The 20,314-nt window shown below is 41.0% G+C and overlaps 1 protein-coding gene across 10 annotated transcripts in view; it reads right to left on the bottom strand.

Moving 5' to 3' along the window:
• Window positions 1-153: 153 nt before the first annotated feature.
• The window catches only part of PIP5K1B (phosphatidylinositol-4-phosphate 5-kinase type 1 beta), a 108,933-nt gene continuing 88,772 nt past the window's right edge, over window positions 154-20,314 (bottom strand). For 3 of the 10 annotated variants that reach the window (XM_077344848.1, XM_077344849.1, XM_077344850.1), the window contains 2 exons: window positions 9,540-9,657; window positions 155-872 (listed from right to left, as the gene is read on the bottom strand). In XM_077344848.1, the coding sequence (XP_077200963.1) occupies window positions 870-872; window positions 9,540-9,657 (121 nt within the window). In that variant the 3' untranslated portion in view covers window positions 155-869. Of the gene's footprint in view, window positions 873-9,539; window positions 9,658-19,322; window positions 20,235-20,314 lie in introns of those variants that run through there. The other 7 variants (XM_077344855.1, XM_077344856.1, XM_077344854.1 and 4 more) reach the window with 4 other exon arrangements.

Below are 20,314 nucleotides of genomic sequence, written 5' to 3' on the forward strand. Positions count from 1 at the left end.
TTCATGTTGCTCACAATCTTCTCTTCTATGTGTACAGGATGACTATATATCAACAGTACCAGATTTGGAAAGTTACAGTATTGCTCAGAAAACATGCAGAAGGTTCACAGCCTTCAGAGCTACTTGCCAACAATTAGTTTTGAGAACAAAATACTTTATTTCTGTCAATAAAACTATAGTTTACGGTAGAATATACTAAATAAATTATGTAATTTTGTCCTTTACAAGCAATATATCTAATCACAAATATTTCAAAGACAATATATGTACACAACATAAGGCCTTGTTATAAATAGCATTTCTTCATTTCACTAATAAACAGTGAAAATATCTTTACAGAAGAGTTTCCATAAAGTATGTGCAGACATATTACACTAACCCTTGTATGAAATTAATGTGAGCAATTATAATTCTGGGGGAGGGGGAAGGGAAAGCTGAATTGATTTACAGAATATTCACCACTGTGATGATGGCTTTTTAAATAGGCAAAACGAATTAGATATTTTGTTTGTGTGCATAATCAATGAATACATGCAAATGAAAAATCACTTGAGAGTCAATAGGAAAATATCACTTTCAAGTCCTGAAAAAGATGATTGGCAATAATAGAGAAAGCAGCTTAACTATGGCATATGCAGTTCTTCACAGTTCAGCAGGCAACAGCACATCGTAGTGAAGTGTGGAATGTTTCACATCTCATCAGCTGAGTCTAAGGGAATCTCTTCTATGGTTCAACAACCCTTTAATAGTTTTCAGAGAAATTCCGTTGATTATGAACTCTTTGTTTACTACGCTCAGCCATTTTTCCTTGCAAGTGAGGAGTGCAGAAAATGCTTTTTCTTCAGATATACTCATTTTTAAATGTACTGTTACTGAAAGCAAAACAAAACAAAAAGGGTTATGAATGCATTTTATGAGCATTATCAAATCACCGTTATGCTTCACATGCAGATTGTTAAAATATATATACACAAACATCCTAGCCTTAAAAAGGACATTACAGCCAAGCCTAAAATGGAGGCAGGATAAAACAATGTTTTAAGATGTTTTGGATTCCATCGAGAAGAAAATTGGAGTATTAATAGCTAAATATATGAAAGGTGGTTTTACAGTAGAAATAAAACCTTATGAAAATCACAACTGAAACAATAGTTATAAAACCCATAGCAGTCACAGATTAAAAACTCCAATTAGGACCGCCAATAGTAAAAGCTAAATCAATTAAGATTCAATCCTAAATAAAACTGTCTTCAACTGTCTCCTGAAGCTCAACAATGAGGGGGCCAGGTGCACCTCACCGGGGAGGTTGTTTCATAATTGTGGGGCCGCCACAGAAAAGGCCCAGTCTCATGTACCCACCAAAAAATGCCTTTAATTTGTGGGACAGACAGGAAGCCATCTCCCTGGTATCTTAATTTCTGGGTAGGAACATATAGGAGAAGTCATTCCTTCAGATACTCTGGCCACAAGCCACACCTTGCATTGGGCTCGAAAGCAGATGGTAGTCTGTGTAATTGCTGTAATGTGCTCCTAATAGCTGGCCCAGCCATCCATCTAGCTGCAGCGTTCTGCACTAGCTGCAGCTTCTGAACACGTCAGGGGTAGCCTCAAGTAGAACCCACTGCAATAGTCCCATCTAGAGGTAACTGGCTAGATCTGACTGATCCAGGAACAGGTGCAGTTCATGCACAGCTAGAGCCACAGCAGCTACCTGGCTTACTGAAGTAACTGCTGTGTCAGATACCACTCCCAAATTGTGTACCTGGCTTTTCTGGGAGTGTACAGCCCTACCTAAGATAGGGCAGATCTGAAGTCCCTGGTCTGCCCTTCTACTAAACCAGAGCACTCTATCTTGTCAGAATTAAGATCCAGCTTGTCCACTTTCATTCAGCTTGTTCATTTAGAATCATTATGGGGCCAAATTATTATCTCCCCGAAGCCTCAAAATCAATTATATCCTTGGAGAATCTGAGACCTTCTTGAAAACAAAGCATATTCAAATAACAACTTCAGATAATCTCACAATTCTAAAACAGAATTAACATTCCAACTTGAACTGATGTAGATCAACTGATGTTAAACCAGATCAACAAATCTGTGGGATAAGATGTCCTCTTTTTAGAGAACATGTCTTCTTTTTTGGTGTCTGTTCTCCTTTGGGATCTTTTTTAAAAAATGCATGAAATTCTTTTGGGGGGGAATATTCCCAGTTAGTAGTAATTATCACAGCATAAATAGTAGGGTTATTTAAAATGAGATTTGTCATAGTGATCACTTGTTTGAAGTAGTTAGTCGGGAAATATGATCTCTTTTTTGCTTCCCAAAAATATGGTGACCCTAAATCTGTAATCCTTAGTAAGGAAACAAATATTGTGAAGCACACTCACAAGTTTATCTTGCTTATTCACATGTCCACTCAAATTATACTTGCATTATACTGAAAATGCTGATAGTAATTTAATATTAACTGGCATAAGGTAGAGATATATGGTGCTGCATAATTAGATGCTGCATGAGACAGTTGCAAGTGATACTGAAAAGCACATGTTATTTACAGATAATACATGAATAGCAGCATTAGGTCACTGTCTGAAAGGGGCTCATTCAACTTCAATGAATACAAATAAATACGGCATTCCTCCCTGTTAACATAGACCCACCGGCAATTGAGATGCTTCATGGACTTAAATGGGAACACTGCTGCTTTAAATAACATACACCAGGAGTCCCCAATGCCATGCCCACGGGTGTCATGGCACCCGACAAACGTTGTGTTTTTAGAAAGTGGGTGAGGCCAGATGAGATTTGCCTGCCAAGGCTTCTGAAGAGCCATTTGAGATCTGACTGGCTGTGCAGATTTTTTCCTCTGGCAGCAGCTGCCACCACCACACAAAAATCTTCACCAGGAGCAAAGATATGCTATGTATATGCAAGAAAATGCTAGTAAACCATGTGTTCATTCCAAAAGGATCTTTTCAATCACAGCATCTACCTGAAATGTTGCCATTACGGTTAGGTTTATGTGTAACCTCACTCAATGACATTTAGTGGTTGGCTTTGCTGCCTTTCACCTTAAGGTTGGCTTTGGCCTGCCTTAAGGTAAAAGTTTTCAAGGAGTAAGTGTCAGGCCCCGGCCAACTGCAACCCTGTCTGACTCTGAAGAAGAGGCAGATCTGAGAGTCTTGCCAGGAGCAGCCTCTGAGCTTTCAGCCATTTCCAAAAGACTCAGCCTCAGAAGCACCAGAACTGCCTATGGAACCCAGCCCAGAACCTGAATGTGTATGTCCACATCTTCAGATACATTGACATGGAAGTTACCAATCCATACATATACACAGAGGGTGTAATATAATGTAATTTGGTATGGAAGACTGGAATGTATTTCTCTGGTCTGGGGATAGGAGATATACACTGCATAGCCAGTCACCCCAACACAGAGAAAAGAGTGCTGTAAAATTACCTCCATGCCTGAGAGGAGATGGATGGAGTTTAACAACGAAGTTTCAGTTAATTACTCTCAGCATCCGACAATTAAGAAGGGTGCCCATCTAGCTCCAATTCTTATATATTTATTTTCTTTACAGTGTTTGCCCCTGGAATTAAGCCCAAACAAATGATGACCATATAAACTAAGCTTCGTTATTCCACTTTGGTCCTTGCATCTATTCAACACCATTTATAATGCTTATGCTAGTTTGCTGCTCATCGTCTACCTGCATATATGGGCTGTTAATTTCCATTTCAGTGCAGCTGGAGAAGTGTGCTTGCACATAAAAGCTTATAATTTGAATAAAACTTCATTGGTCTTAAAGGTGCCCCTGGACTCTGTTCTGCTGCTTCAGACCAACACGGCTACTTCCCTGAATCTACAATTAACGAAACTGTATAAAACATACCTTATTGTGGTAACAGAGGGCAACCACTTGACACAGTGTGAGCAGTATGTATTAGGGTTGTGTGTGGCGGCGTCTGAATCGGCTGGTCCCGTCCCCCTTGCGGTGTGACGCTGGCTGCGTCAGCCTGGAACGGCTGATTCGGATGCTGCCACACACAACCGTAGTATCCATTACCACTGAATACCTGCTTGGCCATGGATAAGGCCACTCAAGTTATAAACAGTATGTCCAAAAGTCTAATACAACATATTCTACCTGCCATGTATCAAGGCAATGCAATCCAAACTGAACTAATTTAATCTACATCCATCCCAATGCCCTGTATTGGAGTTACCATCATACTTCATTTCTGCAATGACTTTTTTTGATATACCCACTTTCTCCCATGCATACAAGTCTAGGGTAATTAGATTTCCAAGCCCAATGCATTAAAAAAACTCCAGGATACAATGTGATGATAAGCATTCTCAGCACTAAACTATGAAGATGGTAACTTTCAGCAGGACATAACTTTAGAAGAAGAAGAGTTGGTTCTTATATGCCGCTTTTCCCTACCCGAAGGAGGCTCAAAGCGGCTTACATTCGCCTTCCCATTCCTCTCCCCACAACAGACACCCTGTGGGGTAGATGAGGCTGAGAGAGCACTGATATCACTGCCCGGTCAGAACAGTTTTATCAGTGCTGTGTTGAGCCCAAGGTCACCCAGCTGGCTGCATGTGGGGGAGTGCAGAATCGAACCCGGCATGCCAAATTAGAAGTCCACACCCCTAACCACTACACCAAACTGGCTCTCTTTAGGTAAGAAATGACATAGGACAACATTTATTTTTTATTGTATGTCAAAGTATGTCAAAGGAACACTGGAAAGTTCAAAGCCTTCAAATAATATTTTAATGACCAGCCAGTCTGACAAAGAGATCCTGTCTTGTCCACTCTGTTTTTAATCAGCAATAGGTGGCAGTATTGGGTTTGGATAAATAAAATCAAGCCAGTTCCAAGATCCATTTAAAGCTGTAAACAAAATGTTTTAAGCAACACATTTATGAAACAAAATAGTCACATTGATTTATTTTAATTCTGGCTTGTTAAATAACTGACATTAATTGGTGCTGACACTAACAGGTGGCTCATTCTGGGTGACACACATGAACATGGATGAAAAGAGGACAGTCCCATTAAGCTGCAATCTCAAAAAGCACAAGCCCTTAATAAGAATGCCTACAACTAGGCCACAGCTCAAAACATATTTACTCTTCAATGGTTTCTTGAAAAAAATCTGTCTTGGTACATAACACAGCTTATGAGAACATTGACTGTGCAGCATTGTTTTATACCCTCCTGATGGTGAAACAGCACCCGATCCAGCCTTCAAATCAGGGGGATGACTTGCCCCAGGCTGGCTGTATGGGTGCATAGCACATCACTGGAGTCCTGGAAGGGCTTCAGGACATGTACCATTTGGGGAAGGTCAGCCAGTTATTGGAATTGATGCTGAGCTCCTCTTCCTAGTACAGGATGGCTATTGAGAGGAAGTGGGCCTCTTCTTCTTCCTGCTGGCTACCTCTCTTTCCTCCAGCAACAACATACTGGGGCGCACACTTTGCAGGTGCCTGCAAAGGATACAGGAGGACAACTGGGTGGGGTGAGTTCAAACCTCTCCATACATGGATGTGACACACCTGGCACTCTGCCACACAGTGGTCACTGGGGAGAATACAGAAATGTTTCCAAATTATGACTCCAGGACTGGAGAAGTTGGGAAGGCACAGTTGCTTTCTGGAGCTGGGCTGGGAGGGGCCACGGAGGAGTGGACTCGAGCTGAGAGCAGCAACAGGGAGTTGGGGTGTGGAAGGGAAGGATGCTTCTCCCCCCTTCTCTGAATCACTGCTGTCAGAGTTCACCTCTCCAGAGAATGTTAGCAACTGCTGGTGTCTCTGGACAGTGCTGATAATTCTTTTGCCTGTGCAGGGCCAGGAACAGATCAGGGAAAGAAGGTTCTGAGACCCCTGGTGATGCCCTGCTGGAATTGGGCTCCATTGATGTGGCAGGATAAGTTTGTTGCAATCTTCGAAGCACAGCTATTACTTAGGAGCATACATTAAATAGTCCCTGTGCATTTTTCCAGTTCATGCCCATCCCTACTTCTGAGACTGTGGAGATGATTAACATACTGAGTACCCTGTCACTGAAACACAGAAGCTTCTTTATTTTTCCCAAGCTAAAAGTTTCTATCATGATTTGTAAGAACACTGTTTTCTGTTATCTAGTGGCAAGCAAGCTATCAGTAAGTTCTGAGATTTGAGGTGCAGAAACCATATTGAATGCATAAAACATAAAAGTAACCCCCTTCCCCACAGAATTCAGATGATGGCTGTTTGAATAACCTTTTCAAACTCAGGCAAATATTTCTCATTCAAACAGGGACTTTGTTTCTTGGAAAAAAGCTTTTCACTCTAGGTGACTAGGTGCTATGTAAATGAATACTAATGTTCAAGCAAAGCACCAAACAATGGATGATTTCCACTTTTAGTTGCTCTGTCAAAAACACTTAAAAGCTTGGTTCAGAGAGAGGCTGCTGTGTTTCTTTTCGGGAATAATTGACCTGTAGACATACTGTTACCTGCACCACCTCCACAAATGATTCATTGTGGGATAACTAGCCACTGAAGTACACAACATCATAAAGTTCCAAATATCAGAGCACCTGCTGTGAAAAAGTAGTCACATGACAGGACAGGAACACAGGAATACTCAAAAGTTTTCCCACCACATTTTTGCAATTTATTATGTCAGTGCAAAAATTAAGTAAGATCTGGAAAATGGCTTAGAATTAGAGGTGCCAAACCCTAGGTAAGGGATGGAAATCTCCAGGAATTACTACTGATCTGCAGGCTATATAAATTACTTATTTATTGAAAACATTTATTCCGTTTCTCCTGGACAAAATGGCCTCTTTGGAAGATGGACTGCATAGCATTCGAGCCTACTGAGATCCTTCCCATCCCTAAACCCCACTCTCCCAGGCTCTACCCTCAAGTCTCCAGGGATTTCTAAACCCTGGGATGAAGTAGCTCTGCCCAGAACTAATGTCAGCAACATGGATCCTCAGCTGAAATTAATATGAAAATGCATTTAAACTGCGTGGAAGGTCTGAATGTTATTATACATGATCACAATACTCTTCTGCAACCAATTAAACCGAATGAGGAAAGATGTTTAAAGAGTATAAGTATAGGCTCTATAGTTATTGTGCAATGTGTATGCATTATATTCCTGTGACATTATTGGTTATTAATTGCACAGTTATCCCTCCATCACATTCATTAAATGCTCTTGAGTTTTAATTCTTAATTATTTAATATGGTTATGTATGTTTCTCCTCTGTGTAATCACAACAACCAAGACTATTCCCCCCTCCCAAAGAAGGAACAACAGCAAGCTGCCTCCACTTTCCTGAATTGCTGAACATTTGTGGAACTGTATTAATATTTTTAAATACTTCAGTGGCTGCCCTCTTCTCTTCTCTGCTGCAATATGCAGGTTTTTAAAAAGGAAAAGATCCTTAAGTCTGGTGATATCTCAAACTTTTTTTTTAAACCAAAGGAGGTATTATTCTTCTTACACCATTCTATCAACTGGACCCAGTGTAAAGATCTGCATGCATTTTCTTACACAAACTGCATTGGTGCATTCTCTGCAACCCAGAGGACCATGCAATATGCCATAATGACACACTTTAATGGCTTCTGATGTTGGCATCAGGTTTCAAAACCTGGGAAGAGGAACAAGATATTATTATGCCATACGTTTTGGCTGCTGAAACTGTGGTGTAGTTTAGTAGCTAGAACTTCATATAAATTGTGTCTTAAGCCATACAAACTCAGTATGAGCAGCTATTTGTAGCACAGCCTTGCAGGTATTACATACTGTTCTAAGATGACAAATCTCCACTGAACCCATTGTTCCTTGTATTTGGCATAGTTGCACATTTTCATTCCCAGACAGATTTATTAAATCTGTTATAATTTTTGTTTTGAGGACAATGGCAAATGGATGGATTCTCACAAAATAAAGAGCTTACTTGTACAGAGTAGGTGATAATCAATCGTGGGAACACTTTTATTCTCAGATACATGCCAAGATTGTAGACACCTGTCTGAATTCACATTCTGAAATACTTTTGGGTGTGTTGAACAGTACTTGGCTCAGATGTGGCAACACATTCACATTCCCCATGTAAACTGTGGCTTAATGACATCATCCGTAATCCTCAAGGCATGTCTGAATCTACAAGAGCTGAAAATAACTATTCAGTGTTATATTTTCAGCTAGATGGCTCTACTTTTGCTTCTTCTCCTTAGCAAGCTGGGAGACAACCTGATACCAGTTAGCCACATCCTGCACCCAGGGAAGTAAGCTAAGCACCCTACAGGTTGCAGACATAGAGGTCTTAAGGCCAAGGCCTGAAAGCTCCTTCCTCGTTTGTTTTTTAACACCCTGCCTGATGAAGTTTTGGCAAACTCAAAAGCTTGCACAACGTCTTGTGTTATTTTGTTGATCTTAATAAAAGCAATTATATAGCTTTTGCTTTAATTTAGCCCATAATTATGGGGTATCACAAAGACACACTAACTTTACTCACACAAACCTTGGATTCAACTTGGATCAGCAACATGATATGATTTTTGTTCACTTCACTGCCTTCAGTACACAGAAACTGGTTGAGCTAGTATCAGGAAACCACATGCAGCCTGGGAGGGGGGATTATTTTCCAAACTTCACTAATTACTGAGAAATTCTCTTAATTCCAAAGATGAATGCTAGCACTACTTATGTGGAACAATACAGTAGAGGAATACTTAAATGATATGCCTTTTCCCTATTAAGTATTTTAATTGTCCTTCTAAGGAGATGGAGGTTGTAAAGCATTTGTATGTTTAAAGCTTTTCTATATGGAAAAGCCTGTGGAGTTGTAGCAAAAGTCAGTACAAACAAATGGCACAGCATCACAGCTATTAGGTTTCCTTGGTGAGTAATCTGGACAGTATCAAGGACATGGAATAAAGAAACTGTGAATGCTAACCTATTCAAAATTATGGAGTCACCACTTTCATGGGATTTCCCAAAAGGATCCTAAGGTGCTTTCCTTGCCTTTTCCTTTAACACACAAATGAAAAGAAACAATATTTATAAAGAGATCCATGTGTTATGAGGTGAGGGCATTTTCTTTACAATGGCACATTTACATAGTCCTCTTGAGGGGACTACGAAGTTTGCTGCTCAATCCTCTTGGAAATTTCCCACAGGCACATGCCAAATCTAGTACTGCACTATGTGGCTGTGGGCAAAGCCTTTCTCACTCCAACCAACCGACAATGAAATGGGAGGCCTTTTGATAACCAAAGCAATACTGAGAATCTTCAGCACTGATGTGAACAATTAGCTGCAAAATCATGAACAGACTACAGTTCAAGAACAATGGCACCACGTCTCTCTTCCCCAGCCCTCCATCAGATAACCTTGTTTTTCAGCTTCATAAGGATCTCCACGGAAAATATTTAACATTTGCCACAAAATGTGCGTGTCGGGCTAGGGGTTAAGATAAACATTATTTTTAAAAAGCAGCTCTGTTAGATAACTTACTAAGTATACGTCCAGCACAGAAGCATTATCATTCTCTGTCTCTACTGTGCTCTGCTCTGATGTCAAGTAGATAGCACTGTCTTCTAAGGTGAATGTTGAACTTGAAGGCAATCCTTTACTGGATATAAAAGGAACACACAAGGATCATGAAAGGAAAATCAAGTATGGTGTTAGAATACATAGTTATGTTGCTTCCCCCCCCCCCAGCAGTAAATAATTCTCATTTAACTTTATGCACAAAAAGGGCTTTCACTAACAATGCACAATTCAATTTATCTGCAAGCAGACATATTCAATACTCTGCAGCTGGAACCCTTCTTTGTTTTAGTATCAACATACATCTAGGGTCCTGCTCAAGATGGGCCTGCACAAAGTTCTGGGGCACAACTGGGAAGAGGATGCTAATGCCAAAACAGAAGAAACCTGATTGGTACGGAATGATTCAAGCAGGTCTCAGTGTGTTTGGTCAAGCTGTCATGCACATTAGCTATTTAAGGAGGGATATAATAGAGCTTTGTGGGACTAACTGTTTGTTTTGAACTACAGAACTACGGAGGGCAGGAACTGACCTTCAGCATAATTTTTCATTTTATATAATGTATCTGATTGCAATCTTTGGCCTTTCCATATGGCTCAAAACAATCTGCAACAAGGGGACACCCAGGACTAGAGTATATTTCTGCAAACCTGGAGTTATTACCAGGCTTGCAGAAAAATATATGCAGGCTACCTCCTCCTCACAACAGTCTAGGCCAGTGGTCCCCAACCTTTTTATCACTGGGGACCGGTCAACGCTTGACAATTTTACTGAGGCCCGGGGGGGTGGGAGTAGTCTTTTGCTGAGGGACTCTGCCGCTGCTGCCTGATCCCCTGCTTCACTTGCTTTTCCGCCAGAGCCTCTGACTTCCCACCGCCCACTGGGGGGCACTGCCAGCAGCTGCTGCTCAGTGTCACACCAAGGGGGAGCCCCAGCCATGGTGACCGCTGGAGAGCACCAAAGGTGAGCCGGTGGCAGAGTGACAGGGCAGCCCCTGAAGCAGCAGCTGGGGAGAAGCCGAGGCCCGGTACTGACTGATCCACGGACCGGCACCGGTCCCCAGACTGGGGGTTGGGGACCACTGGTCTAGGCAACTGGGATCAATAAAGGGGAGCGGGAGGAATATGCAGCATGTGGATTGGGGAGGAATCCACATAAAAGGAAAGTGAGGGGGGACAGAAAACAGACAATTAGGCAGAGCAAGAGGGGAGGAAGCAGTGATCAGCATGTATGTGTGAGTGGGGGGGGGGGGGCTCCCTTCCCTAAAAATGTTCGTAAACAAGAGGGTTTTTTCATAAATTAAAGGGGAGGAAAGAAGTGTCATGTCTATGCACTACTTATCTGATCCACTGAAAACTGTATCTTCCTAAGACTGCAGAGAATACAGTGGCATCAAAACAAAGGTTACTATCAGGCATAAAAATGAGAAGGGTGTAACCTGCATGTCTTTGTTATTTTTAAAGCAATACGTAATATATTACCCTCATCAAAAGCTTGAGGCAGCCTCATGCCATTTTTGCATTCTTTCAGCGTGTTTACATAACACACAGTATTTAAATACAATTTGTGATTATAGTTATTGGGGGAAACAGGAAAAGCTAACCCAGGCACACCCACAGAATGGGTCAGGCCCCACAGAGACTCATATGTCATGGCTTTTCCTGTTTCACTCATCACGAGTTATAAACAAAGGTATCATTAAAGCTGTGAATTTATTTCATGTGACATATATTGCCTGCCAATATGTCAAATACAGAACTTGAAAGGGGGGGGGGGCACAGAAGGTTTATGTTGAAAGCCTAGTTGCTCTGAAAGTGATTCTTAGGATGGAGAGTATTCCTGTCACCAAAAATATGCATACACAAGTCTGAATGAAGAAAAAAGTACAATTACTGCAGCTTCATACCAAGGAGACTAGACATCTGCATGTGTAGTCTCCACAGTTTCACACACACATAACAGCATAGGCTGGAACAAGTTCTCTATTCATATCCCACATAGCAACATTTTGCTCCTGCTGGTATTTTTATCCAGTGCTGAGCTAAATGCAAACAAGCACACAAACGTTGCCTGATTGCCAGAAAAACAGAATGCCTTTTTAATGTGAACTATATTTCATCATTTTTGCAACTAAGCCTCTGGCTTAGAGAGCAGTGCTGAATGTAGTAGATAGATTCAAGAAGTTGGCTGTGTTGGTCTGGGGTAGCACAACAAAAATTGAGTCCAATAGCACCTTTAAGACCAACAAAGATTTATTCAAGGCGTATGCTTTTGTGTGCAGGCACACTTCCCCAGACAAGAATCACGAGAGTGTAGTTATATAAAAACAGATAGATTACTGGCAAATCAGTAAACTGTGTCATAGTATCCTGATAGGCCTGGCCCCTATGCTTGCCACCCTCCCTTGCAGCCTCCCTGAAAGGGTGCCTATTATGGGGAGAGGAAGAGAAGGGTGATTTTAAACTGCTTAGAGATATCTGAGGCCTGCTTGGTGACTGTGGACCATTCCCAGTTCTCTCAGAGCTCTCAGCCCCACCTCCCTCACAGGGTGTCTGTTATGGGGAGATAAATGAAAGGTAATTTTAAACTGCTTAGAGACACCTGAGGCCTGCAGGGTGACTGTGGGCCATTCCCAGTTCTCTCAGACCTCTCACAGCCCCACATCCCTCACAGGCAGTCTATTGCAGGGAGATGAAGGGAAAAGGTGTTTGTATACCACTTTGAGACTCCTTTGGGTAGTGAACAGCAGGGTACAAAAATCCAGCTCTTCTTCTAAGGGGCAACCGTGAAAGAAGCATGTGGGCACATAACATTATATCAACAATTAAAAAATGGGAGACAGAAGGAGCAGGGTTGACACCTGTGTACTGTGACTACCCCATGTGGATTAGGGCAGGGGGACATTTCTGTGTCTGTGGCCTAATTCACACAAGAAGGGAAATGACATTGAATGCAGAACTGGGAGGAATTGCTTGCCATGTAATCTTTCCCTAAGAAGAGTCTCCAGTCTGATTTCCCTTCGCATATCTGAAGACATGGCTCTGGAAAGCTCATCTGTAACTAGTATGCCGCTATTCCCAAAGGTCAGTCCTCTCCCACACTCAACGAACATTCCAAACCACAGGTTCTTGATACACATCTCTCCACACCCAAGCCCTCATTTGTCACCATACCACCACAACCCCCCCCCCCAACAACACACATATTCAACCTCTAAAAATATTTTTAGAGACTTTAGTCTCAGTACTTGGAATTTATAGATTATGGACTGAAATATCTTTCTTTTATACAGATTATAATTGTAGACCTGTTTAATACTTGAGTCCCAGAATATCCTTTCAGGGTTGCTTCATATACAACACTTCTAGAGATCACAACTATATTTAGAAATAGGATAAATATCAGTTTTATCTCCAGTATGGTATGGTTGGAAGCTGGCAAAACAGAGAATCCAATGTCAGCATATAACAATGTATAGTTTTTCCTGAAGCTATTATCTCTAGTGAGAAAAGAAAGATGTAATATTGAGACTTTAGCAGGGGTACATACCATCTACTAGACCTGGCCCAATCCTGTATACATATCATGATCACCTGACCTAAAAAGACTGAACATGTTTGACTACGTAAAGAGTATATATGCATCGTTACATAGCACTTGGCCATAGCTGACTTTCCTCAGCTGCAAAAATACAGTGTGAAAGGAAACAAAATGTGATGTTTTTAGTTGAGACATATTACTTAAGTATGTATGTTCCTAAGGCACCATACCTGAGTATATGGCTTAAGCTGCCTGGAGTTATCTAATTCATATACAAATATTATTGCTAAACGTGAATGCAGATGACTTCTTATTAAGGTAAGTTTAGATGGTAATCACACTTGAGTTCTCAGCTTCCCTCAGATTTAATTATTACAGTGCTAGATGACCCTTCTCATTCCTAAGAACATGCCCCAAGTATTTAGAAGCGAACCCTATTCAACACCAAAATAATAGCTCTCAACATAGTGACAGGCTTTCTACCACCCTCTTAAACCTCTCTTAGGTTATAGGTCACATGTAGGCCAGGATGTCACATTCACCACCCCTGTCTCTGTTAAAATATACAGTGACACATGACCATTTCACACCTCAGGTCCTCTTTCTCACTCCCAGAGATATCCACACACAGGGTAGACCATCCCTCTTTAATAATAAGCCCTTGTCCACATAGAGCTATTAGGCTTGGGGTTCAAACACATCCATTTACACACTGCTGTCATTTATTCATCTCCTATAATATAAATATATATAGGCATAGATATTACATTGCGTGTACAGTTTCTTTCCCTTAGAAAGCCTTGGGTTAAACAAAACAAGAAGTTAACTTCTTTATGGTATTAACTACAGGTGCAAACCTTACTCTACAACAACATATTGTTTACTGAATATTAACAAAACGTTATATACATGCCATTTCTCCCCCAGATTCAGAGAGAATTGATACTGAAATGAAGTTCCCCTCTGTCATTTGACTGTAACACTATAATGCAAATAAGGTATCTCTGCTAGAGACTGTTTTGCAAAGCTCTACAGTTGTCACTGGAAATACATTAATGGGAATATACTTTTTAATACATGTTCGGATTTCCAAATGAAGCTGACTGACATTCCTGATTCTTTTACTATACCAACCCTACATTAAAACAAACTTATCCCTGCAAGTAATGATTGTAGGTAGTGGCGATTGTATCTGTCATGATGATTGTTCTAAAGAGAATACTGGTTCCAGTATGCCTTGGAAATCCATATTAATGTGTAGTTAGTAAACTCCCTTACAATATTCTTGTTCCCTATCTTACATTCTACAGAACTAAGCAGTTTGTGATCTACTGTGCAGGATATTGTAAACACGTATGGTGTTCCACCGTCACATCTCCCACCTCCGGTGCAAGGAGTAGAAGCCCAGAGCTCCGGAATGCTCCTTGGGGACTCTGGCAGCCACCTTGACCACATCTGGCGTCTGTTTCTCCAGAGCCAGGCGTTCTGACACAGCTTCATCCAACTTTGAGCTAGTTGCAGCCATGAAAACATTCTGCGGACTTTTTTTTGTGTCCAGCAAGAAGCTGGGTGCTATAGTTGTAGGTTTGATTGCTTGTTGAAATTTCTTTCTCTTTTTTTCCTTATAAAATGATTGATGACCAGGAGCAAGGGCTTGGGATCTTCTACCTAAGCAGTAGAGTAATCAAGACTGGAAAGTCAGACTCTGGTCACCAGCTAGATGGTTGCAAAATCTGCATTACAATTGCCCTACCTGAGTGAGCAGAGGCTTGACCTAACCATACTGGATGATTTCGGCCTCACTGAAAGAGAACAATGGGAATGAATTCAAGCCTGTGTAGGGTAGTACACAACTTTAAAAGTAAGTACTAATATTTATTAAAATTAAAAATCCAAGGTTTATCTCATAGCCTCAACAAAATCAGTGCATACATGCATACCAATGCCTCCGCTGACAAGATGTGTTTCAGCATTACTGTCTTTATCAATGGTCAGGCATGAAATAGAAACAGTATACATAAAATACAAGAATTACAAAGGACGTTATATACAGAGTTAGCTCTTATACATAAAATGATATTTTATACTCTGGACACTATGGACCTTAGTCAATTCTGTGGTCCAAGGCCATATAAAACAAATTGCCTCTGATGTTTCAAAAGCAGGGCCTAGTCAAGTTAAGCAACAGAGTTACTTTGAACGGCTGCAATTTTGCAGTAAGTGAAGTTTTTCAATTGCCTTTAAGAGTGGTGCTCTTAGTATACAGCAGATTCAAGTGGGTAGCCAAGCTGGTCTGAAGCAAAACAAATTTAAAGTCCAGTGGCATCTTTAAGACCAACAAAGTATTTGAGGAAGTGTATAAGCACATGAAAGGTCATACCCTGAATAAAACTTTGTTGGTCTTAAAGGTGCCACTGGACTCTAAATAAGTATACAGCAGTCCAACACCGAGCCTATCTCTGACCTGAATAGCCCAGGCTAGCCCGATCTTGGAAGCTAAGCAGGGTCAGTCCTGGCTAATACTCGGGTGGGAAACTTCCAAGGAATACCAAGGACATGATGTGGCAGCAGCAATGGAATACCACCTCTGAAGGTCTCTTGCCTTGAAAACCCTACAGCAGCCTTTCTCAACTGTTGAGAACCCCCTGAAGCATACTTCAGACTTTGAGAAACCCCAAAAGTGGTACAATCGTACCAGCACAGCTGTGTACATGCCCACCCGGGGCCCCTTCCATTCCCACCCACTCCAGGCCCATTTTGGGGGGTCAACATGACCATATATGGTCAATATCACCAGATAAATGTTTTACAAATTTTAAAAATATATAAAAGATTAACTCCCACTCCTTTGGGAAACCCTTCCTGGACTGTTAAGAAACCCCAGTGTTTCATGAAATCTCACCCTCCAGGGTCGGCATAAATCAGCTATGACTTGGGCACTTTCCACCAACAACAGCTTCAAGACTACGGCAGCATGGATCAGCATGTACAGGCTCATTAAGCCCCGAAGGCATTATACTTTGCAAGCAGAAGGCCGTTTTAGAAAGGCACTCTGAGCAATAATGCCATCATGTTTCTCCTCTAACAATGCCGAAGCAAGGAGCACCTCCTACCATCTTTACATAATCTGCAGAAGACAGATCACCTCATCCAGGGCAAGCAGATGGCTCCCTTTTAGAAAATCATCCTCACCAACAAGCTTCGCCTCTGTCTTAAGTGGATTAAATTTCAAATTGTTCTGTCTCAGCCACTTTACCACAGTTTCCAGGAACTGGTTTACATCGGATATAGACATTACTTTCGGGAGAGGGGTTAGAGCTAGGGGCCAGCAGCATACTGATAACCCAAAGCTGGAGTTTATCTTGTTTTCTGGCACTGGTGAAAATCTTGAATGTTGCAGAATTCCACAGATCAGAACATACATCAGTGATCTTCCATCCATCCCATGACTGAAACTCTATGCATCCTTCTGAGCATAAACCATCCTTCTAATTACAAGTAGACAAGCACACCAGAGCAACTAAAACTTTGTCAATCCCAACGTGGGTTTGAAGCAAAGTTGTAAAGCGATGTAGGCAGATGATTCATTCAGTTACTGCAGCTACTGAAAAAAAGAAATATAAGATACAGATATGTAATTAGTTGGCTGTGTCCTGTTTTACCATGAAGGAAAGATTTGACTACTGTCTCCTTAGCAGCATGGGAAAAACCTTATTCAACATGGTGTTGACAATTTTAGGAAGGGAAACTTTCACTTTTTTTTTTTTGCTCAGTTTCACTGAAAGGGAGAAGGGTCCAATTTTCACAGGACTCTGACAATTCCAAGGGCCCTGTCTTCATTTGTCAGAGAGGCCAATGGCAAAATTATAAATAAAACTCTGACAAATAGATGTTTTTGGCTCATCCAGGAACAGGTTCTATCTTCAACCTGGCTTCTAATCTGGATTGAATAAGAGAGATTTTTTCAGGAAAGTGTCTTGCATAAACATAACAGCCAGTGCTTTAAACAAGGTCACAAATCACTGTCGTCATTTGCAGCTGGCTTGCAGATTTATTTATTGTAGATAGATTTATAGATAATTCTGATTTTTTAATTTTATTTAATATTTATCTGATTTTTAATAATTTTAAAGGTAATTTGTTGTGAAAGGTTAAATGTGTTACATGCCCTGGTAACATCGAGATTATGTTACAGCAATGGGGCTCAATGGATTGCTGGATGAGGATTTACCTGGGGCTGCTCAGAAAATGCAGCTGGTTCAGAATACTGCAGCCAGAATACTGCAACCAGGAGTGGGTTGTGAGGACTGTATCACTACAGTCTTGTTCCATCAGCCTCTGCGTCTGATATTGACTTTTAAATCCCAACATGGCTTGGAACCAACATACCTTAAAGGCCACCTATAGAAGCCTTCCAAACCACTGTGGTCTTCTTCAGGGGCACTGGTTAGGTGCTCTCACTGAGGCTAGAAGGTTGGCAACCTGAGAAAGGGATTTCCTGCTCATGGCACTGAAATTATGGAATTCCCTCCTCAGAGAGATGAAGGGAATTCTGCCCCCTTAATATTGTTGTTCTATCACTGATGTTCCTTCCTGTTTGTGGGTTTTGCTTAATTATGTTTTTTAATTCATATCTGAGTCTATGTATATGGTTATAATTACATAAATGGAGAAGAGAATATAGGTTTAAAGGCTTGTTTTGATAGTTGTGGTTGTCTGTTGCCTTGGGGATCCCAAAATGTGTGGAAAGCTGACATAGAATCATAGAGTTGGAAGGGACTTCCTGGGTCATCTAGTCCAACTCCCTGCACTATGCAGGACACTCACATCCCTATCGCTCATTCACTGTAACCTGCCACCCCCTTAAGTTTTCACAGAATCAGCCTCTGTCAGATGGTTATCCAGCCTCTGTTTAAAAATTTCCAAAGATGGAGAACCCACCACCTTCCGAGGAAGCCTGTTCCATTGAGAGACCGCTCTAACTGTCAGGAACTTCTTGCATTGGGTAACAGAATTTCCTTTGAATTAATCCTTTGAATTAATTTGGGAAATCCTTCCAGAGTTTTCAAGAAAAACCAGGGTCAATGAGGAGGTGACCAATAGCCACCTTGACAAAGTTCTGCCTTAGACAATCATCTGGTCTAACCGAGGAAGTGCTTCACAACTTCTGCTTGGCAATTTTAACAATGCACACCCAGGCTGATATGAAAGGCGTGTGAAGCTGAAGATAGGGGAACATGCATGAGTGCTGGGATGTTCATGAAGCCACATGTGCAAACACAGTTACCCAATGCAAGTTGATTAAAGTTCAAGGCCACCTGATGAGTAGGAGTAGTATGATAGACTGGGGCCAGTGCAAGAGTATCTTGGAGTCACCTCCTTTTCCTATAGCAGGGATTCCCAACAAGGATCCAGGGAGTTCCCCAGGGGTTATGCAGGATTTCCTAGAAGTTCAGATGGCCATTGACATCACCCGAGCCCTCTTTCAAAGAATAATAGAATTATAGAGTTGGAAGGGACCTCATTGGTCATCTAGTCCAAACCCTTGCACTATGCAGGACACTCACAACCCTATCGATCATCCACTATAACCTGCCACCCCCTTGAGCCTTCACAGAATCAGCCTCTCCATCAGATGGCTATCCAGCCTCTGTTTAAAAATGTCCAAAGATGGAGAACCCACCACCTCCCAAGGAAGCCTGTTCCACTGAGAAATTGTTATCACTATCAGGAACTATCAGGAGGTTTAGACGGAATTTCTTTTGAACCACTGGTTCTGATCTGTCCCTCTGGGGCAAGAGAGAACAACTCTGCTCCAGCCTCTACACGGCACCCTTTTAAATACTTGAATATAGTTATCAGATCCCCTCTCAGTTGTCTCCTGTCTAGGCTAAACAGACCAAGCTCCCCCAAACTTTCCTCATACATCTTGGTCTCCAAACCCCTCACCATCTTTGTTGCCCTCCTCTGGACATGCTCAAGCTTGTCTACTGTGGTGGCCAAAACTGAACACAGTACTCCAAGTGAGGCGGAACCAGAGCAGAGTAAAGCAGTACCAACACTTCCCGTGATCTGGACACGATACTCCATTTGACACATAAAAACCTTTTAAATAGATTCAAGTGGGTAGCCGTGTTGGTATGAAGTAGCACAACAAAAATAGGTGCTATTGAACCTTTTAAATAAATAAATAAATAAATAAATAAATAAATAAACCTTTTAAATAAATAAATAACTGGCTATAAATAAATGTAGAATTCTTTGATTATTAACAGAGGATCATTAAGTACACAAAACTGCTTTCTAAATCTTGACTGTTTAAAATTTACCTCATTTTAATGATTGCATTTTAGATATTACGTTGTAAACCACCCTGAACGGGCTTACTGGGAGAGCAGTGTAAAAATCCAATAAATAAACAAAACCATATAGCTTGTTTTATTTTGCATAGATATTTTGCATAGATTATGAGATTTCATGCATTTATGAGCAAAAGTTTTAATGCAAACTACTGAAAGTTGCCACTTAAATCAGCTTATTTTAAAACATAGCTAATCAAAACCTTAATAGTTCTTAGGATTAGCTTCTAGGTTACTCAAGAGGAGGTGGACGTATAACTTAAACATACTTCAATTACCTCACCCTGACTGGAACAGATAAAGAATGGCTTGAAAAACCAATTACTTCAGGAGAAATTACAAATAAAGCACCTGGCAAAACACTTTACAAAAACAGAAGGATCTTGAGCAGACTATATTTTTCCTTATGAAGCACAGTACACAAAAAACAACACTTAATGATTTCTTCCTCCTTCCCCCTCAATCTTTTTTTCCAATCTATAAATACATCTCTATTAGCTAAATCAGTGCGGGAATCCTAAAGCAGCACAGTATTTTCATTTGAAAAGAAACATTATGTAATTTTGTGTTTATTATAAAATAGACCATATGACCAAAATCCAAAATACACACAACAATAGTCTCATTCTTCTTTGGATCCTGAGATCTTATCCAGTGAGATGCTTTGTGCTGATCCTATTCTCTCTGCTAAGTCCAATGGGTCAACTGGAAGGGTAAATGGCTGGCCCCTATCATGGGATATTGCAAATCTCCTGTGACCTGGAACAATGGGGACTTGATCTGTATTTGTTCTGGATGAATAACAAAATCAGAACAGAACAAGGCAGGGAGGATTATAT

This window comes from Paroedura picta, chromosome 7 (genome assembly GCF_049243985.1).
Source record: "Paroedura picta isolate Pp20150507F chromosome 7, Ppicta_v3.0, whole genome shotgun sequence".
Lineage (NCBI taxonomy): Eukaryota > Metazoa > Chordata > Lepidosauria > Squamata > Gekkonidae > Paroedura > Paroedura picta.